The following is a 22398-nucleotide window of genomic DNA, read 5'->3' as shown; positions in this document are numbered from 1 at the left end:
CGCTATTTCGTCTCGTACTTGCATTATTATGCAGCATTTCTGTTTCCTGTGTCACTTCAGGGGCTGCATCAGATCGCACTGTGCAAACCTTTGCGACTTCAGATCCTCAAGCCCCACTCGCGGCATTATTTAGAAGAAGCAGCTGCGTGACTTACAGCTGTTTCACACGCACTCCGTGTGTAGAGTGTATGCAGGAGCAGCGCGCGTTATTGCTTTCACATGTGCTGCGTTTGCAGTGTGCAACTGATCTACGGCTGTACCACAATCACAACATTTATCCTCTATTTTTTATTTCAAATCAGTATTTTAGCCTACATCCATTGTGTCGCGTTGTTGAGGTTGCCTACTGTGTCCTCTGCTCTGCTGTTATGCACGCACCGCTCCTAGAGCGCGCGGTATGAGCACTAATCTATAAAACTGTATGGGTGCGGGAAAAATATGCACTGCAAACGGAGTGTGTGTGAAACAGGCGTTAGCATAAACGACAACAAACAAAGTTAAGTCTGACACAGAGAAAAGGATTCGTCTTTGGGAGAAAAAGAAGAAATGACATTTGGAAAAAACTTTCATTTCATCTTGTGTGTAGGCTACTTCTAACATGTTTGGTTGGTAAATAGCCTATGTTGTAAATTCAATTCAGAGCGTCTTCTGTGTCTGGAATGGATGTATTCTTGAGTCTATAAGGTAACAATAATATAAGAAGATAAGATTGTTTGAAATGGGTTTGGCTAAAAGAAAAAATTGGTTTCGTCTATAGGCTAGCCTACTACTAGGTAGGCTACTTATTGACTAGGTTAAATAGACTTGCCTACTAAAAATACACTGTAAAAAACGATTTTTTGGTTAAGTAAATACTAGTGAAAAAACCCAATGTAATTTACTTGAAAAAGTTAGTTCAGGCAAGAATTTAAAAAAACTAAGTAAATTCCATATCAGTACTTATTTCAAGCGAGTATAAATGAAAGTTTAATATCAACTCAATAAAATTAAGTAAAAATTACTCAAGTTTTCTGATATTGGGGTTCCCATCATGCACTGGACCTTGAATAATTAATGAGGTTCATTTTTCACTGGTTTCCAGCTGTATTTACACTGTTTTATCATTGATTTTTGTTTTCAGTATTAGTAAATTGCCATTTTGTGACATTTCGAGTAAATTTTTTGCTTAAAACGACACATTCAAACACAAAAACGATCCATCAAATGTTACGACCATTGTGTATTGTCTACCAAGTATTGAGGTGTTTGCATTCACATAAGGCTTAAAGTCTGACATGATGTATATATAAATTACTTAGATGATCTAAGAAAAGAACATACTATAAATGACTAATACAATTCAAGATAATTGTTTTAGTGAAGTGTAATACAAAGGCAAAGGAAATCGGTAATAATCAACCTTTTACAAGCCGAGTTAAAATTACTTATTTTTTGTAAAGTTTACTTAATTCCACATTCCAAGTAAATTTAACTTAAAGATTTCTAATTAAAGCTACTGATAAATATGTTTAGGTTTTTACTTGGCAAATCTTTGTAAATTTACTAGCATTTTCTGAGTGAGATCGTTTAGCAAGGTTTTTTCAAGTAAATCCTACTCCAAATTTTTTACAGTGTAGACTAAAATACAATTTTCATTGACTAAAACTAGACTATGTCTTTCGTCGACTAAAACTAGACTAAAATGTCATCGGTTTTCGTCAACTAAAACTAGACTAGACTAAAAAGAGCATGAAGTGACTAAAAATAATAAAAACTAAAATGTCAGCTTGACACAAAGACTAGACTAAAACTAAAATTAAAACAGGCCGCCAAAAACAACACTACATGACAGCACTCCGTGTCAATGGAGGATTGCATTTCTCCACAGCCTGCGAAATCCTCATATGTGATTTCAACAAAATTTATACAGATTAGACCAGGGTCAAGACGAAGCGGCCAAGTCCCAATGCCCACAGTGCCAATGCCCACATCAGCTGGATAAAACATCCAGTTTAATAAGAATCTTGTACTTTGCCTCATCTTGCTGTGCTGTGAGGAATAATACTATCGTAATAATCCTGGAAAAGTTACATCAAAAGTGCTGGTAGTTTCAATTCGAGGAGCACAGATTCATCTGATGTAGTAAGTTATTTATTCTTAATTGTTGCACATATTTTCCTTCTCTCTGAGTAGAGGTGTAATCTATTCGTAACAGCACGTTCAGAAAAAAAGCACAAAATGACAACCACCACCATAAACAGATAAAAAAAAAAAAAACCCAGCTGTAACGCTTTTGGTTTTATCTTTACCTTTCCTGTCTTGTCAGCATCACTTTTTAACTTAATTTCACTCCAGGTTTAGGTTAATCAAATCTGTAATTAATTAGGTGCTTAAGTGGTGGCAGAGATAATTACAGGTCAAAAGAAACAGAATCAATCGCTATCCAGGTTTAGGGCCTCTCATGGAATATACATGGTAAACTTTCATACAGAATACAAACTTTTCAAATAATCCTTCATGCTCTCGCTTAAATGCTTCTTGCTTGTTTCATGATCACAAATAAGAACAATATAAAAAAACAAAAGCATATCTACCACTTTAAGAAGCAGCATGTTTTAATGTAGTCTCAATTTAAACAACACCTCAATGTTGGATGTGTTATTTGCCAGATAACTTGCAGAGCACATTTGTGCATTAAGAAACAATATGGAAGAAAAGCTTACCAAAGACGGTGCGTGCTGGCACAGACTCCCGGTTCAGCCAGAAGGAGACCTGAGAGAGAATGACGGTCATTATGCAGGGGAGATACGTCTGGATCACGAAATAGCCAATTTTCCTTTTCAAGTGGAAATATGTTGTCATCACTACATATTCTCCTATATAAGAAATGAGAAAAAGAGAAGAGAGAGACCATAATAGAGATTATTAATTATACACACATAGACTAAAATATTCCTTATTTATCGCAAAATCATAATTATTTATTTACCGAAGATCATACAAGCAAAGTAAATGAGATATAGAGAGATATCTCAGAGTAGGATGGACAATTTGCTGTGTTTAAATCACATAACATGTTAAAAATTTAGAAAATTCAAAATAAAGGTAGGAGACTTTTATCTCATTTAATCTCATTGCCGTCTAGAAGAAACTAAGATATTCAAGATATTATTTTCTTCTGAGAAAAAAAGAAAGAAAAGTAGATTAGTGTGACGGAATGGGTAGATTAAAGGTGTGAGGACTCAAGTACAGAAATAACAGGTAGTATTAATTAAACTAACAAAACAAAACAAAACAAAACTCCATCATGGGGGAAAAAAGAGAACGGTAACAGGAAACACAAGGAACTTGGACAATGAACTAGCACAGAGGGGTATTGCACAAAAGTAGAATTAAGAAAGGAACTAGTCGATAAATCACTAGGATTAATCTTAGCCTGGTTGTTAGCCTGCTCTAGAGCAGGCTAGCTGCAAAGTGTAAATCTCCATAGTAACTTAATGTAGATTAATTTAGCCTCCATTCGTGCAACCGAGTCAGGGCTAAATTCAGCCAGGATAACTGGAAAATCCCAGCTTAATCCCTTATCTTGCTTTTGTGCAATACCCCCCAGGACTGTAAACATAGGGAGACTAAATAAGGAGCAAACAAAAGAGGGTAACGAACAAAGCAGGTGGGGAAGATTAATCAACTATAAGGTAATGCGATGGGAGGGGCTAGACAATTGACAGGAGAGCACATGGCACAAGAAATACAAGACAAGCCATACGCTCACAATGGCCCTCATTTATCATTCTTGCGTAGAAACAGGCGCATATGTTGGCGTAAGATTATGCTTAAACTCTTCTCACTGCCTGATTTATAAAGTTGTGCGTACCTTTGAAATCCAGGTGTACGCAATAGCTACCTGCCCTTGATAAATCCCGCGGCTGAAAAGATTGTCATTAAAATAACACGTGCCTAAATTTTGAAGACTCCGCTTCCCCCACGCCCTCATTTTACGCCATGGACACACAGAAGACGCCGGCAAAGAAGATAAACTTGTCTGACGTGCAGCCGAAATGACCTATCACAATGCATTATTTTTTAGCACGTCTTTTGAATTAGCATTCAATTTCGTATCACGTCACATGTATTGGGGTGTACAATAGTGATGTGATGTGGAGTACCATTCATTCACATTAATAATTGCATTTTGTAATATTCTTCTTCTTATTATTATGATTTGTATTATTAATGACGCTTATCTTATTTAGAAGAAGAATGTAATTATTATTATTTGTATTATTATTATTAATAATATATGTAAAAGAAGAGGAATGTATTTTTTTATTATTTTGTCAGTCTGAAATGTTTTTTGGTCATTGAAAGCCTTTCATTAGCGAACCAAGTCCGTGCGCTCCTGCCGGGGATAACCCTGAAACGCCAGGGTAAAGTGCACAGGCTCGCAACTGAAGGAATGCTTACAAATCAAATGCTTTGGTAAAGTCACATAAATTAAACATTGAAGTCCATGTTGCACAAAAATAAATGCTTAAGTTTATAATTACTATGTTGTTGTTGTTGTTGTTGTTGTTTTTTTACAGTGATTTCATATCTTTTAGTTTGTGAGTGTGTTTTGTGGTGTTAGGAATTTTTCTGCGCATTTCTGCACTAACTCAAAACGTGTGTATACCACCTCCTGAGCTGGCGTAGGATTTGAGCGTGCCGTACGCCAACGTCCATATTGATAAATCTCAAAGTCACCGTGGTTTTGGTTGTACGCCAGGTGTACGCTGGAAATTTGGGCCAATGAGGGCCAATAAACCAGACTAAAGAAACACAGGACAAACTGGGAATGTCAGAGCTCTGTCACCAACCAGAATATAACCCAGACAGAAGTGACAGAACCCTGACATTATGCATTGCAAAAAAAACATTGTATTGTTATATTTTTCTTTATTTTTATTCTTTTGCAGCTTCATACTAAAATTCTTTACATTTATCATTTTTTCCTTATTATTCTAAAGAAAATTGTATTGACTGTTGTCTGTAAAAGTCCCAGCCAGAGCCTATACTTGGATAACCCTTACATTTGCAGAATTTTCCCTATGCCACTTTTGTGATGTCTTGGCTGTGTGCTTATAGTCACTGTCCTGTTGGAAGGCCAGCCTTTGGCCCATCTAAGGTTGTGAGTTCTCTGAAACATTGGATATGTCTTGTCTCTGAAAAATAAGCCCAAAGCATGATACTACCACCACCATGCTTCACTCTAGGGATTGTGTAGTGCAGGTGATGAGCAATGCCTGGTTTCCTCCAGACATGAATTTTGAGTCATTTTTTGTAAATTCCAAGCAGGCTTTCATGTGTTCAGCACTGAGGAGAGGCTTCCATCTGGCCACTCTGTCATAAAACCCTGGAGGTCAATCAGTGATTGTTGTCCATATGCAAATTTCTCTTGTCGCCGCACATGATCTCTGGAAATTAACCACCAGAGTGACCATCAGGTTCCTTGCAACCTTTCTTTCTAGTGTCCATCTCCCCTGATTGTTCAGTTTCATCGGGCAGCCAGCACTAGGAAGAGTCTTGGTCATTCCATACCTCTTCCATTTAACAAACTATGGAGGCCCCTGTGCTTATAGACGAATCCGGCGAAACTACCGGAAGTAAGCGGGCGCCATTACTGAGCTGTTGCTGGGTAGCGTTGCGCCATTGCCTCCTATTGTTTAAGTTGCAACTTGCGTCCACTGGAATAAACAGCCCGCGATTTACGACTGTCACTAACGTTACAACGTTAGCCCTTGTATAATGTCGAGTGGGTAAACAGTTTCCGTTATAAATTGTTTCTATGGTGGCAGTAAAATTTCAATTTTGAAGAGAAAACATTGTGAATACCCCGGGTCGACTGCCCCTGTCTGGAGCCGTACGGTTTACAAAGATTTCCTGGGCGAGTACAAGACGTGGACATTCGCGTATAATAACAATTATTTAATGACATAAGTAAAAAAATATAATAAATATGTGATATAGTGATCAGCAAAATCTCCTCTCTTGCTATTTTTTTCTATTCAATTAACATGCTATGGTCATTAAGTAAGTACATTTATTTGTCCTCGTGAGGAAATTTGTTTGCATAGCAATCAAGTAGGCATTTCAACATACATACGACATACATCATACACACACACAAAAATAAATAAATAAAATAAAAAATACAAAGACACATACTACTACACTTAGCCCATCATTCCACATACCCTACACTTATTAACTACCTATTTGATTTAAGCAATACCAGACCAGCTGAGTATCCTATACCTATTTAACTTAGCTATTTAAAAGCTTAATTGCTTGAGGCACAAATGAAGACTTTGATCTATTTTTAGTGAATAGAGGGAGGCAATACCGTCGCCTAGAAGGCATTAAATGGCTTTCCTGAGCTAAATATAACGTTATGTGACATAATTGTTCTCCCGCTGTTATATTGACCTCTTTCCATGGTTTAAAAACACTAATTGGTCGATAGTATACTTTCTAGCTGTAACGTTACCTTACCCTTGCCCGTTGCAATGTGAAAATGAGATAAATAATGGACACAAATGAAAACCATGAATTTGTTTATTTGATTTCATTTATTTATTTATTTATTGTTGCCAAATGGACAGATCGTTTTATAGTTTCCTCGTTAGCAAACGTTAGCCTAGCTAGCTTACCAAGCTTTTTTCATAAATAATCTGTAAGATCGTTTGTACCTTCATCTGTGACTGGAGGCCAAGGTCTAACATCATCAACCCAACAAGTCATTCTGCCTGTCTTTAGCTGTCATCGAGGGTGCGTTCGCGTTATCACCGAGGTTTGTTTACATACCAGTGCAAATGCCTATGCCGGTGTAACAGCTCAATAATGGCGTCGCCACAAGATGGCAGCCTACACAGAACGCTCGTCGGATTCGTCTATAGGGATCTCCCAGTCACGTGACCCCTAACCGCGTGTCAGCCATTTTGACGGAATACATGCGTCAGCTACTCAGTGGCAATGGATCTATTAAGAGGGGTGGGCCACCCCTAATAATAGATCCATTGCCCCGTAACATATATTATTATAAATAATATTTATACTTATAATTATTTTTATAATTAGCCTAAATATTGCAATAGTTTGGGCTACAGTATTGATATTATTGCATAAATACACGTATATATTATAATTATTTTTATAATTAGCCTAAATAATGCAATACTTTGCACTACAGTATTGATATAATTGCATGCGAAAAATATCTCGATACTGAACAGTCTGAACAGAATTGATTTTTTTTTCCTCCACCATTATCTATTATTAGCGCAGTGGCTGTCAGCTAATCATCAGGCCTCATGTCATCATAGCCTACTTATTAATAGCATCACAAAAAGAAATAGCCAATACAAGTGGACGATAAAGAAATTAGCACCACAAGTTCTTTTTACAGGCAATAAATGTGTAAAAAAACTTCCTGACATTGAGTTCGGTGACATTTACAGCTACCGTTATTCACTTACCATCACGCTACACCGGAGCTTCATTAAAGCATACAAAAGCTTAGCAGGCTATCGGTATCAGGAGTCCGGTTGGGCCAGCAACTCTTTAATTTGGAGTCCAGCGGGGAAGGATTTTTCAGTCATCATTTTTTTTTTTCCAGTTCATTTCAAACAGTCATAGCATCAGCAGTGAGAGGAGGAGGCCCATTCAATTGCGCATTTAAATATGCGCAATTTACGGTATAGTGAGAGGCACTGATTACCTGATGAACTGCAGGTTTGGTACGACACACACACTGCGGTTGCACATCAAGTGCTTTCTGTATCTTGGCCGTGGCACTATTAACGCTGCGTTCGCAAATGTATGTACATCTGGCCCTCACTGTTTTGGTTTGGATATTTGGCTAAAGAATTTTGAAAAAACTTCAATAAATTTGAATTACTAAGGACTATTACTTGTGAAAATAGAGAAAGTTGATGTGTTTAGTTACAAGACACTCGAGAACAAGTTTCAATTACATAAAATCTGCTGCAGACCAAGTTTAATAGTGCACATGTGCAAAAGTGAATAAATTACTTTTAATAATGAATTTTAATCTATACCTCATACACAAATCATCACATCGTATGACTTAAAGCTGCCGTCGGCAACATTTTTTTTGATCATATTCAGTGAAATCGACACTATAATCCGACGGAACAACATAAATAAAGTGGTTTTAGAAAAAAAAAACCCTGACCCCCCCCACGATTTCCGCCTATGGACGCGCGCTGGATCGCCTCACTGTATATAAAGTGCAAAAGAAACTATACGAGCATGTAAATTACACGAAATAAAAGCAATGCATTTATGATTTTCATTCTATTCACCAGGAGCAGTTTCCATGTTTCATAAATAGTTCTTGTTAGTATTGTGTATTCACTATACACCATGGTAACTGTCGTTTCTATATTAACCCCTTAATGCCCTTATTTTTCTTTGTGTTATTTTTTTATGTTTTTTTTAAATGACTGTAATGGCTCATACCAACGTTGTATTAACAAAATAAATAAACCAATTAATAAATCACAATTACAATTCCAAGGGAATAATCTGCAATTAAGATTTTTGTCATAGCTAATCATGCAGCCCTAAGGTGAAGAAACCTGTTTATTATTTATTCATTTGATTTAGCAAATGTTCAAGTTTCAATAAAACTACTTATGACCAGTGTTGTGCAAGTTACTTCCAAACTGTAATACATTAGGTATTACTTGTTACTGTTATTTAAAAGTAATTCATTACCTTACAATATTACTGTCCCAGAATTGTAATGCGTTACATTACTCATGTATTACTTTTGAGTTACTTTCACCAAAATAACTAAGTAGAACTTAACTTTTGGGCTGTAACGATATGCAATATGAAACCGAAATCGCGATTCGCCACACGACTCAGATCCACGAACCTACAGAATCGCGACACACCTCTTCCAACTCCAGCGTTATTCTCCTTACCGTCCAGATCCAATGCTGCCTTATCTTTAAATTAGGCTATTAGTATTATTTGAAGTTAACATTATAAAATACGTAGACCTACACCACAAAACTAGTTGAGGATAAATTATTTAAAATTGGGGAAGTCCAGCATTATGGACATGATGACATTTGCAGTCAAAACTTGAAATAAAAATTCTCAGAAAATACATGTATTGAAACGTATATAGGCTACTTCCTTAAAGGACTCCAGACATTAGACAAATATCAGTCTATGTTTTATTTTCAATATTAGGGAAAAGACGCACATTCATGCGTGACAAAAAAAAAGGAGGTAAAATATATTTTTTGTAATTCTGTTAATTACACTGCGCAAATCGGATGAGGAAGGGTTGGCTCTCCAGTCTCCATAGAACTTAAAATATTCATTTTATTTTAGTTTTCGTGTTCGCATTTATGAGGAAAAAACAATGTAACAGACGCGACCGCTCTGAACTGGCACTAAAAGACTGCTTTAAAACTTTCACATAGTCTGTTGCCTTTAAGAAGTAAAAGCAGACAATACACTGTAATAAAACTGTAATACAAGCCTCACTGAACATGTAACGAGTAAAATATTACTGGAAATTGATTAGTAATGCCTTACACTACTGCGTTACAGCAAAAAGTAATATGTTACTGTAATGTATTATTTTTGTAATGCATTACTCCCAACACTGCTTATGACATGTCATATTTGGCTTTGACTGAACATTTGCTCTCACTTTGCAGAAAAAAATGTTGGGATATATTTTGTATATCGAAATTCAGCCTAAATATATATCGGGATATGACTTTTGGTCCATATCACCCAGCCGTAGTTGAGATGAAAACGTCTCGGTTACGTATGTAACCCTCGTTCCCTGAGTAGGGAACGGAGACGTTACGTCAGAAGTGACGGAGATTGGGGGATTTCGCATAGAAAGCCAATCCTCTTCGAGTATTTAAACACGAGCCAATGGCATGCAATGCCTTGGGGCTGCGGAAATTTGCATAGCGTACTCCGCCCTACTCCGTGAGTATAAAAGGAGGAAGTGAACGCAACCGCAGTATGTCTTCGCTGAGGAGCCAAGACTGAACTCGGCATCTACCCAGCGATACAGCAGAAGTGGCAGGGAGACGTAACGTCTCCGTTCCCTACTCAGGGAACGAGGGTTACATACGTAACCGAGACGTTCCCTTTCGTAGTCACTTCGAGTTACGTCAGAAGTGACGGAGATTGGGGGTCTGTGCCATCACGCCATCTTCAAGCTGTCTTCCAGTGCCCTGCGAAAGACTGAACCCCCGAGCCTTACCTCTTTTTTTTTTTTTTTTTTTTTGGGGATCCGACTTTGACACAGGATTACCAAGGTACACTGGGAAACATATCCCGAAGGGGACATGCTACCAGCTGCCTACCGAAGGGAGGACTTATGAATACACATATGGCCACATAGGGACGCATATGGAACACTGGAGTACCAACCGCAGGTGGCTACTGATTTAAACTCCAGGGGTGGCAGATGGCTTGCCAAGGGAAGACACATGCTCAGAGAGGCTTACAGTGGATAATACACATGAGACGGTTACCATGGGGAACCGTGCGCATGGAGGCACCTAGCTAGCATCCAGAGCAACGCAGTGGTGCCCGCATCGTCGGTGCGGGAGGACTCAAGACTTCAATGGAAGAACTGAGGAAATATCGCACTTATCCAGTCCGGGGAGTGGAGTGGCGAGCAAGCGAAGACACCTGAGCGGATCCAGAACTGGCCGAAACGAGTACGTGAGAGGATACCGGCTCAATTCGCAGATTATAGAATCTGGCGAAGGTGTTGGGTGTCGCCCAGCCTGCAGCTCTGCAGATGTCTGTTAGCGAGGCACCGTGCGCTAAAGCCCAAGAGGAGGCTACACTCCGAGTGGAATGGGCCGTCACACCAAGGGGGCACGGAAGGCCTTGCTGCTGGTAAGACAAAGCAATGGCATCCACTATCCAGTGGGACAGCCGTTGCTTTGAGAGAGCCCTTCCCTTCTGGCTCCCTCCATGACAGACAAAGAGCTGGTCTGAGGTCCTGAAACACTGCGTTCTGTCGACATAGGTGCGGAGAGCACGTACCGGACAGAGCAGTGCCAAGGCTGGGTCTGCCTCCTCCGGGGGCAGCGCTTGCAGGTTCACCACCTGGTCCCGGAAGGGAGTGGTGGGAACCTTGGGCACATATCCAGGCCGGGGTCTCAGGATCACGTGAGAGTAAGCCGGCCCGAACTCCAGGCACGCTTCGTCAACGGAGAATGCGTGCAGGTCCCCCACCCTCTTGATGGAGGCCAATGCAACCAGGAGTGCTGTCTTCATGGACAGAAACTTTAACTCTACCGATTGCAAAGGCTCAAAGGGATGCCTCTGCAGAGCACTTAAAACTACCGAGAGGTCCCAAGAGGGTACGAGGGGAGGACGAGGCGGATGCAGCCTCCTCGCTCCCCTCAGGAACCTGATGACCAGGTCGTGCTTCCCTAAGGACTTACCTTCCACTGCTTCATGAGAAGCGGCAATGGCCGCGACGTAAACCTTAAGGGTGGAGGGCGACAGCCTGCGCTCCAACCCTTCTTGCAGGAAGGAAAGCACGACACTGATCGAACATCTCCGGGGGTCTTCTCCGCGAGAAGAGCACCAATTGACGAAGAGGTTCCATTTCAACGCATAAAGGTGTCTCGTGGACGACGCTCTTGCGGAAGTGATGGTTGCCGCCACCGCAGGTGGCAGCGAACTCAAACCTGCCTCGTCCCGTCCAGGAGCCACACGTGCAGCCTCCAAAGATCGGGACGAGGGTGCCACAGAGTGCCCCGTCTCTGAGAGAGTAGGTCTTGTCTCAGAGGAATAGGCCAAGGAGGTGCTGTCGCGAGGAGCATGAGATCGGAGAACCACGTCTTGGTGGGCCAGTAGGGGGCTACCAGCAAGACCTGCTCCTCGTCCTCCTTGATCTTGCACAACACCCGTGCAAGGAGGCTCACTGGGGGAAACGCATACTTGCGTGGGCCCCGTGGCCAGCTGTGCGCCAGCGCATCCGAACCGAGAGTGCCCCAGGTCAGAGAATAAAACTGGGCGCAGTGGGCTGAGTCCCGGGAGGCGAACAGATCTATCTGTGCCTCCCCGAACTCTTTCCAGATCAGCTGGACCGACTGGGGATGGAGTCGCCACTCGCCGGAGATAGGGCGGACCCGAGACAGCTCGTCGGCTGCCCAGTTCCGGTCTCCAGGAATGTGAACTGCACGAAGGGACCTCAGGTGCTTCTGACTCCATATCAAGAGGTGGCGGGCGAGCTGCGACAACCGGCGCGAGCGTAGACCCCCCTGGTGGTTGATGTACGCTACAGCCGTAGTGTTGTCTGAGCGGACAAGCACATGCTGGCCCTTGAGCAACGCTCTGAAGCGGTGCAGGGCGAGCCGTACTGCCAGCAGCTCGAGGCAATTGATGTGCATGAGGCGCTGGGCCCCCGTCCAGGAGCCGGCGGCTGCATGCCCATTGCACATGGCACCCCAACCCGTGGTAGATGCATCCGTGGAGACGATGAGATGCCTGGAAACTCGCTGAATAGGGACGCCCGTCCGTAAAAAGCTGAGGTTCGACCACGGGAAGAAGGTTCGCCGGCATGCCGGAGTCACTGGGACTCGGAGCGAGCCGCGATGCCATGCCCACCTCGGGACTCGATCGCGAAGCCACAGCTGAAGCGGTCTCATATGAAGCAAACCGAGCGGCGTTGCCGCGGCCGCGGATGCCATATGCCCCAGGAGCCTCTGAAAAAGTTTCAGTGGAACCGCACTCTTGCCCTCGAACTGACGAAGACAAGTCAGCAGTGAGTGCGCGCGCTCGTTCGTGAGCTGCGCGGACATGGCGACCGAGTCTATCTCCACGCCGAGAAAAGAGATCCTCTGCACGGGGCAAAGTTTGCTCTTCTCTCGGTTGACCCGAAGGCCCAGACGGGCTAGGTGCCGGAGCACCAAGTCTCTGTGTTCGCAAAGCTGAGCTCGAGAGTGTGCTAGTATCAGCCAGTCGTCGAGATAATTCAGGATGCGAACCCCGTGTTCGCGAAGGGGAACAAGGGCTGCCTCGACGATCTTCGTGAAGACGCGAGGGGACAGAGCTAACCCGAATGGGAGAACGGCGTACTGATATGCCTGGCCCTCGAAGGCAAACCGAAGAAACGGTCTGTGTCGAGGTAAGATGGACACATGGAAGTACGCGTCCTTCAGGTCGATCGCTGCAAACCAATCCTGATACCGAACACATTCGAAAATGCGTTTGGCCGTGAGCATTTTGAACGGTAGTCGATGGAGAGAACGGTTCAAAATGCGCAGGTCCAGGATCGGTCGTAACCCACCGGTCTTTTTGGGGACAATGAAGTAGGGGCTGTAAAACCCGGACCTCACCTCGGCTGGAGGGACCGTCTCGATTGCACCCTTCGCCAGCAGGGTCGCAATCTCCGCTCTCAGGACTGGGGCATTGCCACCGACTATCGTGGAGCGAACTCCCCTGAAGCGGGGAGGAGACCGTGCGAACTGAATCGCGTAGCCGAATCTGATCGTTCTGATGACCCAGCGGGATACCCCGGGAAGCGCTAGCCAGGCTTCCAGGAAGTGAGCCAACGGGGTCATGTGAACCACAGACGTCCCCCCGGAGGGGCAGCGTGGCGGGTCGACTGGCACGCGTGCAGGAGTTACCCCGCTCGGATCCGTCGAAGCCCGCTCCCCGACAGAAGGGACCAGGGAAAGCGGAGCGTTCCACGGGGGTCCGTTCTGCCGGGGGTCTGGCGAGAGAGGGGGAAGGGATTGGTGTAGCCCGGGGACGACACACGCACCCTTCCGCGCCCTCCGAGACAGAGAGGAGTGAGTGGGCCGACACACTGGGGCATCGGGGGCACTCACTCCAGTCTGTGAGCTCAGTGAGGATGTCAAGTCTTTCTTTAACCAGTTCAGGGTGCTGCCCACCCGTGGGTGAGCAGCGGGGAGCTGAGAACAAAAGATTCTCCCCCGGCCCTCCACCGGGGGAAGGAGGGGGCCTGCTACCGCCTCCTGGGAAAGACTCGAGATCGACACTGAGCCGCCCGTGTCAGGATCTTCGCTTGGCCTGGCGTTTAGCGGGGCGAGCGGCCTGAGGGGGCTGTGACGCCGGCCTGCGGCCTCCTCGACGCCGGGGCCCGGGTGAAGGCTGCTGCTGGGGCCGGGCGGGAGGGAGGGGAGCCGCAGGGGGGCGTCCTCGGCGGCGAGCAGGGGGAGGCACCTGTGCCGACGACTGGGTGGAGGCAGCAGCTGGTCGTCGGGGCAGGATGTGTTTGATGGCCTCCGTCTGCTTCTGGGCGGTGGAGAACTGTTGGGCGAAGTCCTCGACCGCACCGCCGAAAAGGCCAACCCGGGATAGCGGAGCGTCGAGCAGACGAGTCCGCTCAGCGCTCCGCGTATCCGCCAGGTTGAGCCACAGATGACGCTCCTGAACCACGCTAGTGGCCATCACCTGACCAACGGCGCGAGCAGCCACTTTCGTTGCCCGGAGAGCAAGGTCAGTGGCGGACCGCAGTTCTTTGAATGCCGTCGGATCAGTCCCGCCCTCGTGCATGTCTCTGAGCAACTTCGCTTGGAAGACCTGCAAAGTGGTCATAGCATGCAGAGCGGAGGCCGCCTGTCCCGCCGCTCTGTAGGATCGCGCCGCCATAGCAGACGAGAACCCACAGGCTTTGGATGGGTGCTTAGGAGGACCACGGGTGGAAGCGCTCTGTGGACACAGCTGCATCGCAACAGAGCGCTCCACCGGGGGCATCCCAGTGTACCCACGGGCGGCCCCGCCGTCGAGGGGGGGAAAGGCGGGGGAGAGATCGCGCTCTCGAGTGGACAAAGGAGCCCCCCAAGAGCGTGATAACTCCGCATGCAGCTCGGGGAAAAAAGGAATTGGAGTCGGCCGTGGCTTTGCAGCGGCAGCCTTGTCCAAAAACCAATTATCCATCCGTGAGAGGTCGGGGCAGGATGGAGGTTTCCATTCTAGCCCGATACTCCCAGCGGCTCGAGACAGCATGGCCGTCATCTCGGGATCTGACGCGGACAACGCTGGGACTCCCGAAGGAGGCAACGCAGCCGGATCTTCCTCTCCCGAGGAATCAAGCCCGCCTAGTGATGCTGTGATAGACATCGCATCATCATCTGGGGCGCTGCTCGAAGCAGCCAGTGCCGCCGAAGAGACAACCGACCGAGTCGAACTAGCGCCCGCTGGCTCACGCACTGAGGCGGGAGGTGTGGCCCGAGGAATCGTCGGGGCTTTATCCCACACCGTCACCGTTAGATCGCCCGGTCCCCGGGTCGACGGGCCCCCTTTCGTGAAGGAAGCCGATCGAGTAGGGGGGACCGGGGCTCTCACTCTAGTGAGATCATTGAGCCGCGACCTCAGTGTGGAGATGGTCATGGTCCCACAGAAGGAACATGAGTCATCCACGAACGCTGCTGCTGCATGCTGAATGCCCAAGCAAACAAAGCAGCGTTCGTGACCATCAGATGACGATAGAAATCTACCACATCCAGAAGGGCACGGGCGAGCCATCTTTAAAAAGACGTGCCGCGTGCAGCTCTTTTACAGAGAGGAGAGAAATTCACTCTTTCAGCGCTGAGGCTACCAGGGAGAAGCGCAAAGTCTGGCAAACCACTGCACAGATCGCAGGCAATGCAGAATCTCGCTGGGTACCGCCGTCACACCAACACTGAAGAGGACGCTCGTCTCGAAGAGTCTTGAATCAGCTTTGAGGAGTGAAGAGGTTCTCTTGGCTCCGAAGCGAAAACATACTGCGGTTGCGTTCACTTCCTCCTTTTATACTCACGGAGTAGGGCGGAGTACGCTATGCAAATTTCCGCAGCCCCAAGGCATTGCATGCCATTGGCTCGTGTTTAAATACTCGAAGAGGATTGGCTTTCTATGCGAAATCCCCCAATCTCCGTCACTTCTGACGTAACTCGAAGTGACTACGAAAGGGAACTCTTGTTCATTACATTTTACTTCATAATTGCAGCCACATGTGTTGTATTCATTGTTGCAAAACTTGTTCTGTAGTTCGTTTGTTATCGTGATCAAAACCATTGATCTGAAGCTCAATGCTGATGCTGTCATGTAAATAGTTTTATTTCTTATCAGCAATAAATATAGCAATTTCAGATCAACCCATATCAATTGCATGCTTAAAATAACATACCGGTTAAAGCCCCGCCCATTTCAAGACTACCCGACCCACTTCCGGGTTTAGGCCCTGCCCAGTCCGAGTACAGATACAGATAATTAATATGGTTAACAGATACAGATACAGATACAGATACAGATAATGCTGTACTCGCTCATCCCTACTTTTAAGTGCGCCTTATAGTGTGGAAAATACGGTATAGGACCTATAGCCTATATATATATATTTTTTCTATTCATTTGCTGCTATTATGCACAGTTGAGTGTACAATATAGGTTTACTGTGCGTGTCACATAAGGTGTACTTCTGTTACTTGCAAACGGACTCTTCTGAGGCGACAGGGATTTCCAAATGTGTTGCTCTGATTCCAATGCACGAATACACTTCAGGCTCACTCTCGCTCTTATCCAAGGTAAATCATCAACACTATCATCCCTTACAAGTGTTTTATTTAACTGAATTCATCACAATAAGGACACTTGATGCGCAGTATACTTTACTTCCTGAAGAAGTGCGCGCCCTAATCCGTGTTGCTTTCACATTCACGCAACCGCGGAATGATGGGAGGAATTTGGTGGGAAGCTAAAATAATCTAGTTGTAGTCTTATAAATAGTGTCACTACAAGATTCAGTGTTTGTAAAATCTTTAGTCTGAGACTAAAAACTCTGAACCCAAAGTCTTTAGATGTGAGCTGATAATCTTATAAACTCTTTTCTAAATCTTTTCAAAGTCTTTTGGTGTACGCCGCTTGTAAGTTTAATTAAATATATATGTATATAACAACATAGATGGAGTAGATCGAGTTCATCAACTAAGGTTGCACAGTCCAATAGCTTGTCCTGGATTGATGTTTCATTCGGTAATATTAGGCAGTTTTGATTTAAATGCTGTTTAATGCTAATGATTGTGTTATTTTACATAAGCTATTATTTGTTTCTGCTTCTTTTTTTCCTGTGTTTTTAAGAAGTATTAAAAATGTGCATGTGATTATGACCCTTGAAATACAACCTCAATGCAAAGCATACCATTCATTTACATTTACATTTATTCATTTAGCTGACGCTTTTATCCAAAGCGACTTACAATTGCTACATATGTCAGAGGTCTCATGCCTCTGGAGCAACTAGGGGTGAAGAGTCTTGTTTAGGGACACATTGGTGTCTTACAGTGGATTCGAAACCGTGTCTCTCACACCAAAGGCATGTGTCTTATCCACTGCGCCATCACCACATCTTCATTCAGGTTTTTTTTTATTTATTTATTTAAAAATATTGATATGAAATTAGAAAAAAGTGCTCCATTAATAATTTGCATTTCATTTTTGTTTCATTTTCACATGTGCACATTGTCGTATTAAGCATGCACATTTCTTGTGGAGTCAAACTGTTTTTTGGTCCTTCTTTCTTTACAAAGGCTGAATGACCCCAATAAATGTGGCATAAAGCAATCTTAAACTTGGTCCTTGTAAATCAGGCGAGATAAAACAGACAAAAAATTGAATTTGTAAGCGTATGACAAGGCTGGAAGGAAAGAGAGAGAAAAAAAAACGTGTGGGAAGCAAGCAAAATTAATTAATTCAGGTCGTCAGTTAAATAAAGAGAGATTTCATAAAGGGAAGGCTAAAGCATTACAGACTCATGCATATAAATAAACTGTGTTAAAGATCAATAGAGGTTTTTCAATATCCAGCATAAATCTCTGTGCCTCAAATACTGAGAAACAAAGAAGGCAGATGTTTCCATATCCTTCAGGGATACATTTTAAAAGGCTGATTGCAGCATTCAGTGTAACTGCACTGCATTTGGAAGTGTACTAAACTGAAAATAAGAAGGGCCGGGTACAGTATTGGCAATTATCCCATGGTAACACAATATATATTTTGAAATACATTTTGTGACTCATATCACAATCCATACGTCAATATCACAATATCATAACTGGATTGGGTTACACCTATGCCCCTTTTCACATGATGTCAAATAAGTCTCTGATGTCCCCAAGTGTCTATGTGAAGTTTTAGCTCAAAATGACCAACAAATACCTTTTTACAGCATGTTTAAATTGGCACTTTCTGGGGCTGAGAAAACGTGCCGTTTTAGTGTGTATCCCTTTAAATGCAAATGAGGGATGGGGGGCGGAGTCTCACGAGCTCGCTCTCAGTGTCAGGAATGATAATATCAGAACATAAACTCTCAGTAGCGGTGTTCACTTCGACCCGGAGTCGGACAATTATGTCGGTTCTAACTTACTTTTCATCTTGCTTTTATCCAATATTAGTTCATTAGTTCAGGCCTGCTGTAGCAGGCCGCGTCAGAATTTTTTTTTTAAATTTAATTGACGTCAGAAAATTTACTGATGAGTTTTATTTAACACAGTCTCATCCCAAGAATTCATATAACTGACGTCGTGGGATGTCTTTTGACCATACGTCAACATCCGCCTTTTTAGGGTACCCTTAAACTTCGGTTACATGACGATCCCGGGCCGTCATACAACTGACACTATACCTTTAACGTCGGTTAGGTGACGGGGTAGGTTTAGGGGTAGGTTTAGGTCTGGAGTAGGGTTAGGATCCGATAACGTCATCTAACCGACGTTTAAGGGTACCCTAAAAAGGCGGATGTTGACGTATGGTCAAAAGACGTCCCAAGACGTCAGTTATATGACCTCTTGGGATGAGACTGCGCTGTTTTATTTAAGTTTATTGTACATCACACAAAAGATGAAGTGTCAGTTTTATGACACAAATCACCGTAACAGCTGAATAAACACAGTAAAAGAAGTGCGCATTAAAGTCTTTTCCATAAATTCTCTCTCTCCCTTTCATGATCGTCAACATACAAAGCGAATTACACAGAAACACTTATTACAACTAACAGTAAACAAATATATACACAGCTTTTCAGGGGGTGCTTAATAAACTGGTAAACTTTATATCCTTAAAACGACTCAGATGAACAATAATAAAATGCACGCTCGCCCTTTAATTACTGTCGTGATCAGTAACGTTAGGCCTATCACTCCGGAGACTGTAAGGTGGATCATAATCAGTTGGTACAGATCCATCCTCGAGTAACAACGAGAGTAATTGATGACTGCTACAGTTCATTCTTACATGTTATAACAAAACACCTCAATTGCTTAGAAGACATTGTTGTCTACAGTCGTAACAATGGCGGACTGTGTACAGCCAGATACTATTTATCAAGGGGGTAATCCATCGACCGGAAGTTGAAGCCTCGCGGGAGCTGACATCTTGTAGCAGAACTTCACTTGCGTTAGCATTCCCTTTGACTCCCATTCATTTTGGCGTCACTTTGACAGCGAATAACTTTACATCTGAGGCATTTGAAGACCCCATTTGTCCTTTATTTATTTGTAAAGAAACACGACAATGTATAAATAGCTCCATTACCTTGTAGCTTATGTTATGGCCCCGTAGAAGCAGTTTTAGTGAAAGTAGGCTAATGATTGCGTCATACCCACACGACTCTCTGTCGCACAGTAAAGAGATTACCGTATGGACATGAGAAGAAGCTCGCGCGCAATCAGGGAAACGTGGAGGCAAAATGACAAAATAATTAATCAGAATACCCAGCAACATTGTCTCCTTCTCCTAGCTCATGGACAGCTCCTATTCACTCTCTCCGCATGTTTCGGAAGGGAATTATTCAGATTTCTCATGCCACAGCACTAGAAGACAGACGGGTCACTCACGTCCCACTACGTAGTCTGCGCGTCAGGGACGGAAGTTCTGAAAAATCGCCAAAAACGGGCTTCAATCGTCTCAATGGAGTTCCAATGAGATCGCTCTGTCCATTTCTTTTACTGTCTATGCTATTTATTTAGAGACATGCCACTTCCTCAATCCTTAATACAAATGTATAGGGAAAACACGTAACACCAAAGATGGTGGTTGTGTGCAAATGCCCTGCCCCTCCCGCTGGAGAGCCAATCGTCTGCTTTTAACGGTCAAACCGGGAAACATTTAAATATGACACTGTTTGAAAAGGCAGCAGATTTGATATGCAGTTTATGTGTGCGTTTTGTAAATATCAGACATCCCAAGTCTCCCAGAAGTTCCGGGTGTCTCCCGAATATTGATAGCGGCTCTCTGATGCCTGCAAATTAGTTCAAATCTCCCGGAATCTAGAGCGAGCGAGCAAGAGTGTGCACATACTGTGTTTTAAACGTGCGGCGTGCGTGACAGAGAGCGAGAGAACCCTTGTGCATGCTCAGTAAAAGTATAACCTGTGGGAAAAACGGCATTTTAAACCTTATTTTGGGGCAAAGTCATCAAACTTTTTCAGCGATTTTTATTACATTTTACTGCTGTTTCTATACATGTAGTTTTTATGTCCCGGTGACCAGTGAAAGTTCAGTTTTGACTCTCTGCCCATTCATTTAGATAGGAGCCTGGTCTTGTTAAAGTCCCTGTAAAGTCAAAATTAAGTATGTGTTCTGAGTTTTTCATACCACAGAAAAATGTGATATTAGCCACCCAGCCAAATTTGAATGATAAAAAATGCCGGCAAGTACATAAAATAAGCTATCAAAATCTTGAAAAAATGAGCAGTTATCTCTGTTCTCAAACGCTGGGGGCGTGTCCGCTGGCTGTGCTGAAACCACGCCCACTAGCGGGAAAACTGTCGACGGTGATATTAGGTGAAACTGCTTTCGCGACGGGAGGATGAACACTGAGGCGGGAGATAGTCGCTTCGGTCCCGTTCACCAGTAACAGTGGATTATCAGTGAATCCCAGTTGTCTCTGAGGAAAGTTTAAACTATCCAGTGTAAAATGATCACTACAAAGGCTGGTGTTGGCGGTGAGCTCTTCATCAAGGTTTGCTCTCTAAAAACCTCTTCTTGATGTGATCGTTTTTAGGGAATTTAAATGAAGGCATAGCTAGGTAGCAAACTGTAGGCTCAGCTGTAGTAACTAATAGTACTGACAGTCACTCGCGATTGAGCGGTGAATGCGAATGTGCTCGGGGAGTGTTATTGTGTGTTAGGGGAGAGATCAGACTCTGTGCGTCATCAAATAGGGGCATCTCCAGGAGCTCATGGGGTCCAGTGCGTCATCGAGCCCTGTTTTAGCCCCGCCCAAACAATCCGTAAAATTGTAATGGTGAAAAACTGTTTAACGGTCTAACTCCACATTTCAGTACTTCACAGTCTTTAGCAATACATATGTAACATTTACAATGTGTTTTGAACTTTTTTGTAGAATTGCCTTTACAGGGACTTTAAGTCCGAAATAGCTGCCCGGAGGCGTTGCCAAGATGGCGACCGAGTGGCATGACTTGCTTAAAAGGACTTTGGTACAGCTCACTCAAGGCGAGTCTTCGCTAAAACTGCAGTGTCAATCAACAGTCGTGAGAGGGGCGTGCAAAAGTACGTCACATTGCCCCAAATCTGAGAACGGGCTGAACGGGACTCTTGATATTCTGTTGTGTGTCCCTTAGTTCCTGTTTCCCTGTTGTTTAGGCTGGTTACTTATAATTATCAGCGGTGTCTTATTTAGTTCCTTGTTATCTCCTTAAGATATACTCCCTATTCAGTTCAGTCCTCTGTCAGTTATTATCTTTTGTTTATCTCCTGCCTAATCTCTTACTTTTATCTTTAAAGTCAGTTTTGATTTTTTTCTATTTTGTGCGTGTTGTCTGCTAAACCAACAGTTCAGAGATTCCAGAAAGAAAAAAAAAAGAAAAAAAGAGAAAAAAACAGCTCTCATGCTCATGTAATAAAGGAACTCACTAGAGAGTGAATACAAAATTTGTTACTGTTTCATGTTATTTTTAGTATAATTATTCTATATTAGTATTCACAATCAGTGGGATTATGTATTTTAATAAGTTTAAAGGGCATGAATAAATATTCTAAATAAGGAAAGAGGATTGCATAGTGTGACATTCTATTTTAAACATGAACATGTTTATCTACCTTGTAAGGATAGTACAAGTTTCAAAGGTATATTTGGACAGAAGACGAGACAGAGTTCTTTATTAAACTCATAAAAAAGGAATTTGGGGAATAAAGAAATGCCACAATTTATCAAGACCAAAAAGCATTTGAGGAGAAGGACTTCCAGAGCCATGGCAATTATTACACTCCAAATGGAAAGCTATCAAATAGAAGTATCTTTTGGAATAGAGAAACCTCTGCAAAAGCTGTGCTGGTGGGAAAGGAATAATACAGTTTAAATAATTTCAACCTAATGGACAAAATA

General features: G+C 43.5%; 1 protein-coding gene across 1 annotated transcript in view; it reads right to left on the bottom strand.

Moving 5' to 3' along the window:
- The window catches only part of gabra3 (gamma-aminobutyric acid type A receptor subunit alpha3), a 480166-nt gene that overhangs the window by 128322 nt on the left and 329446 nt on the right, over positions 1–22398 (bottom strand). The window contains exon 8 of the mRNA XM_089123407.1: positions 2703–2855. Within this exon, the coding sequence (XP_088979533.1) occupies positions 2703–2855 (153 nt within the window). The remainder of the gene's footprint in view (positions 1–2702; positions 2856–22398) is intronic.

Source organism: Pimephales promelas, chromosome 19 (genome assembly GCF_988280905.1).
Source record: "Pimephales promelas chromosome 19, fPimPro1.hap1.1, whole genome shotgun sequence".
In the NCBI taxonomy this organism is placed as follows: Eukaryota; Metazoa; Chordata; class Actinopteri; order Cypriniformes; family Leuciscidae; genus Pimephales; species Pimephales promelas.
The sequence above is the reverse complement of the archived record's forward strand: the minus strand, read 5'-3'. Positions and strand labels throughout refer to the sequence as shown.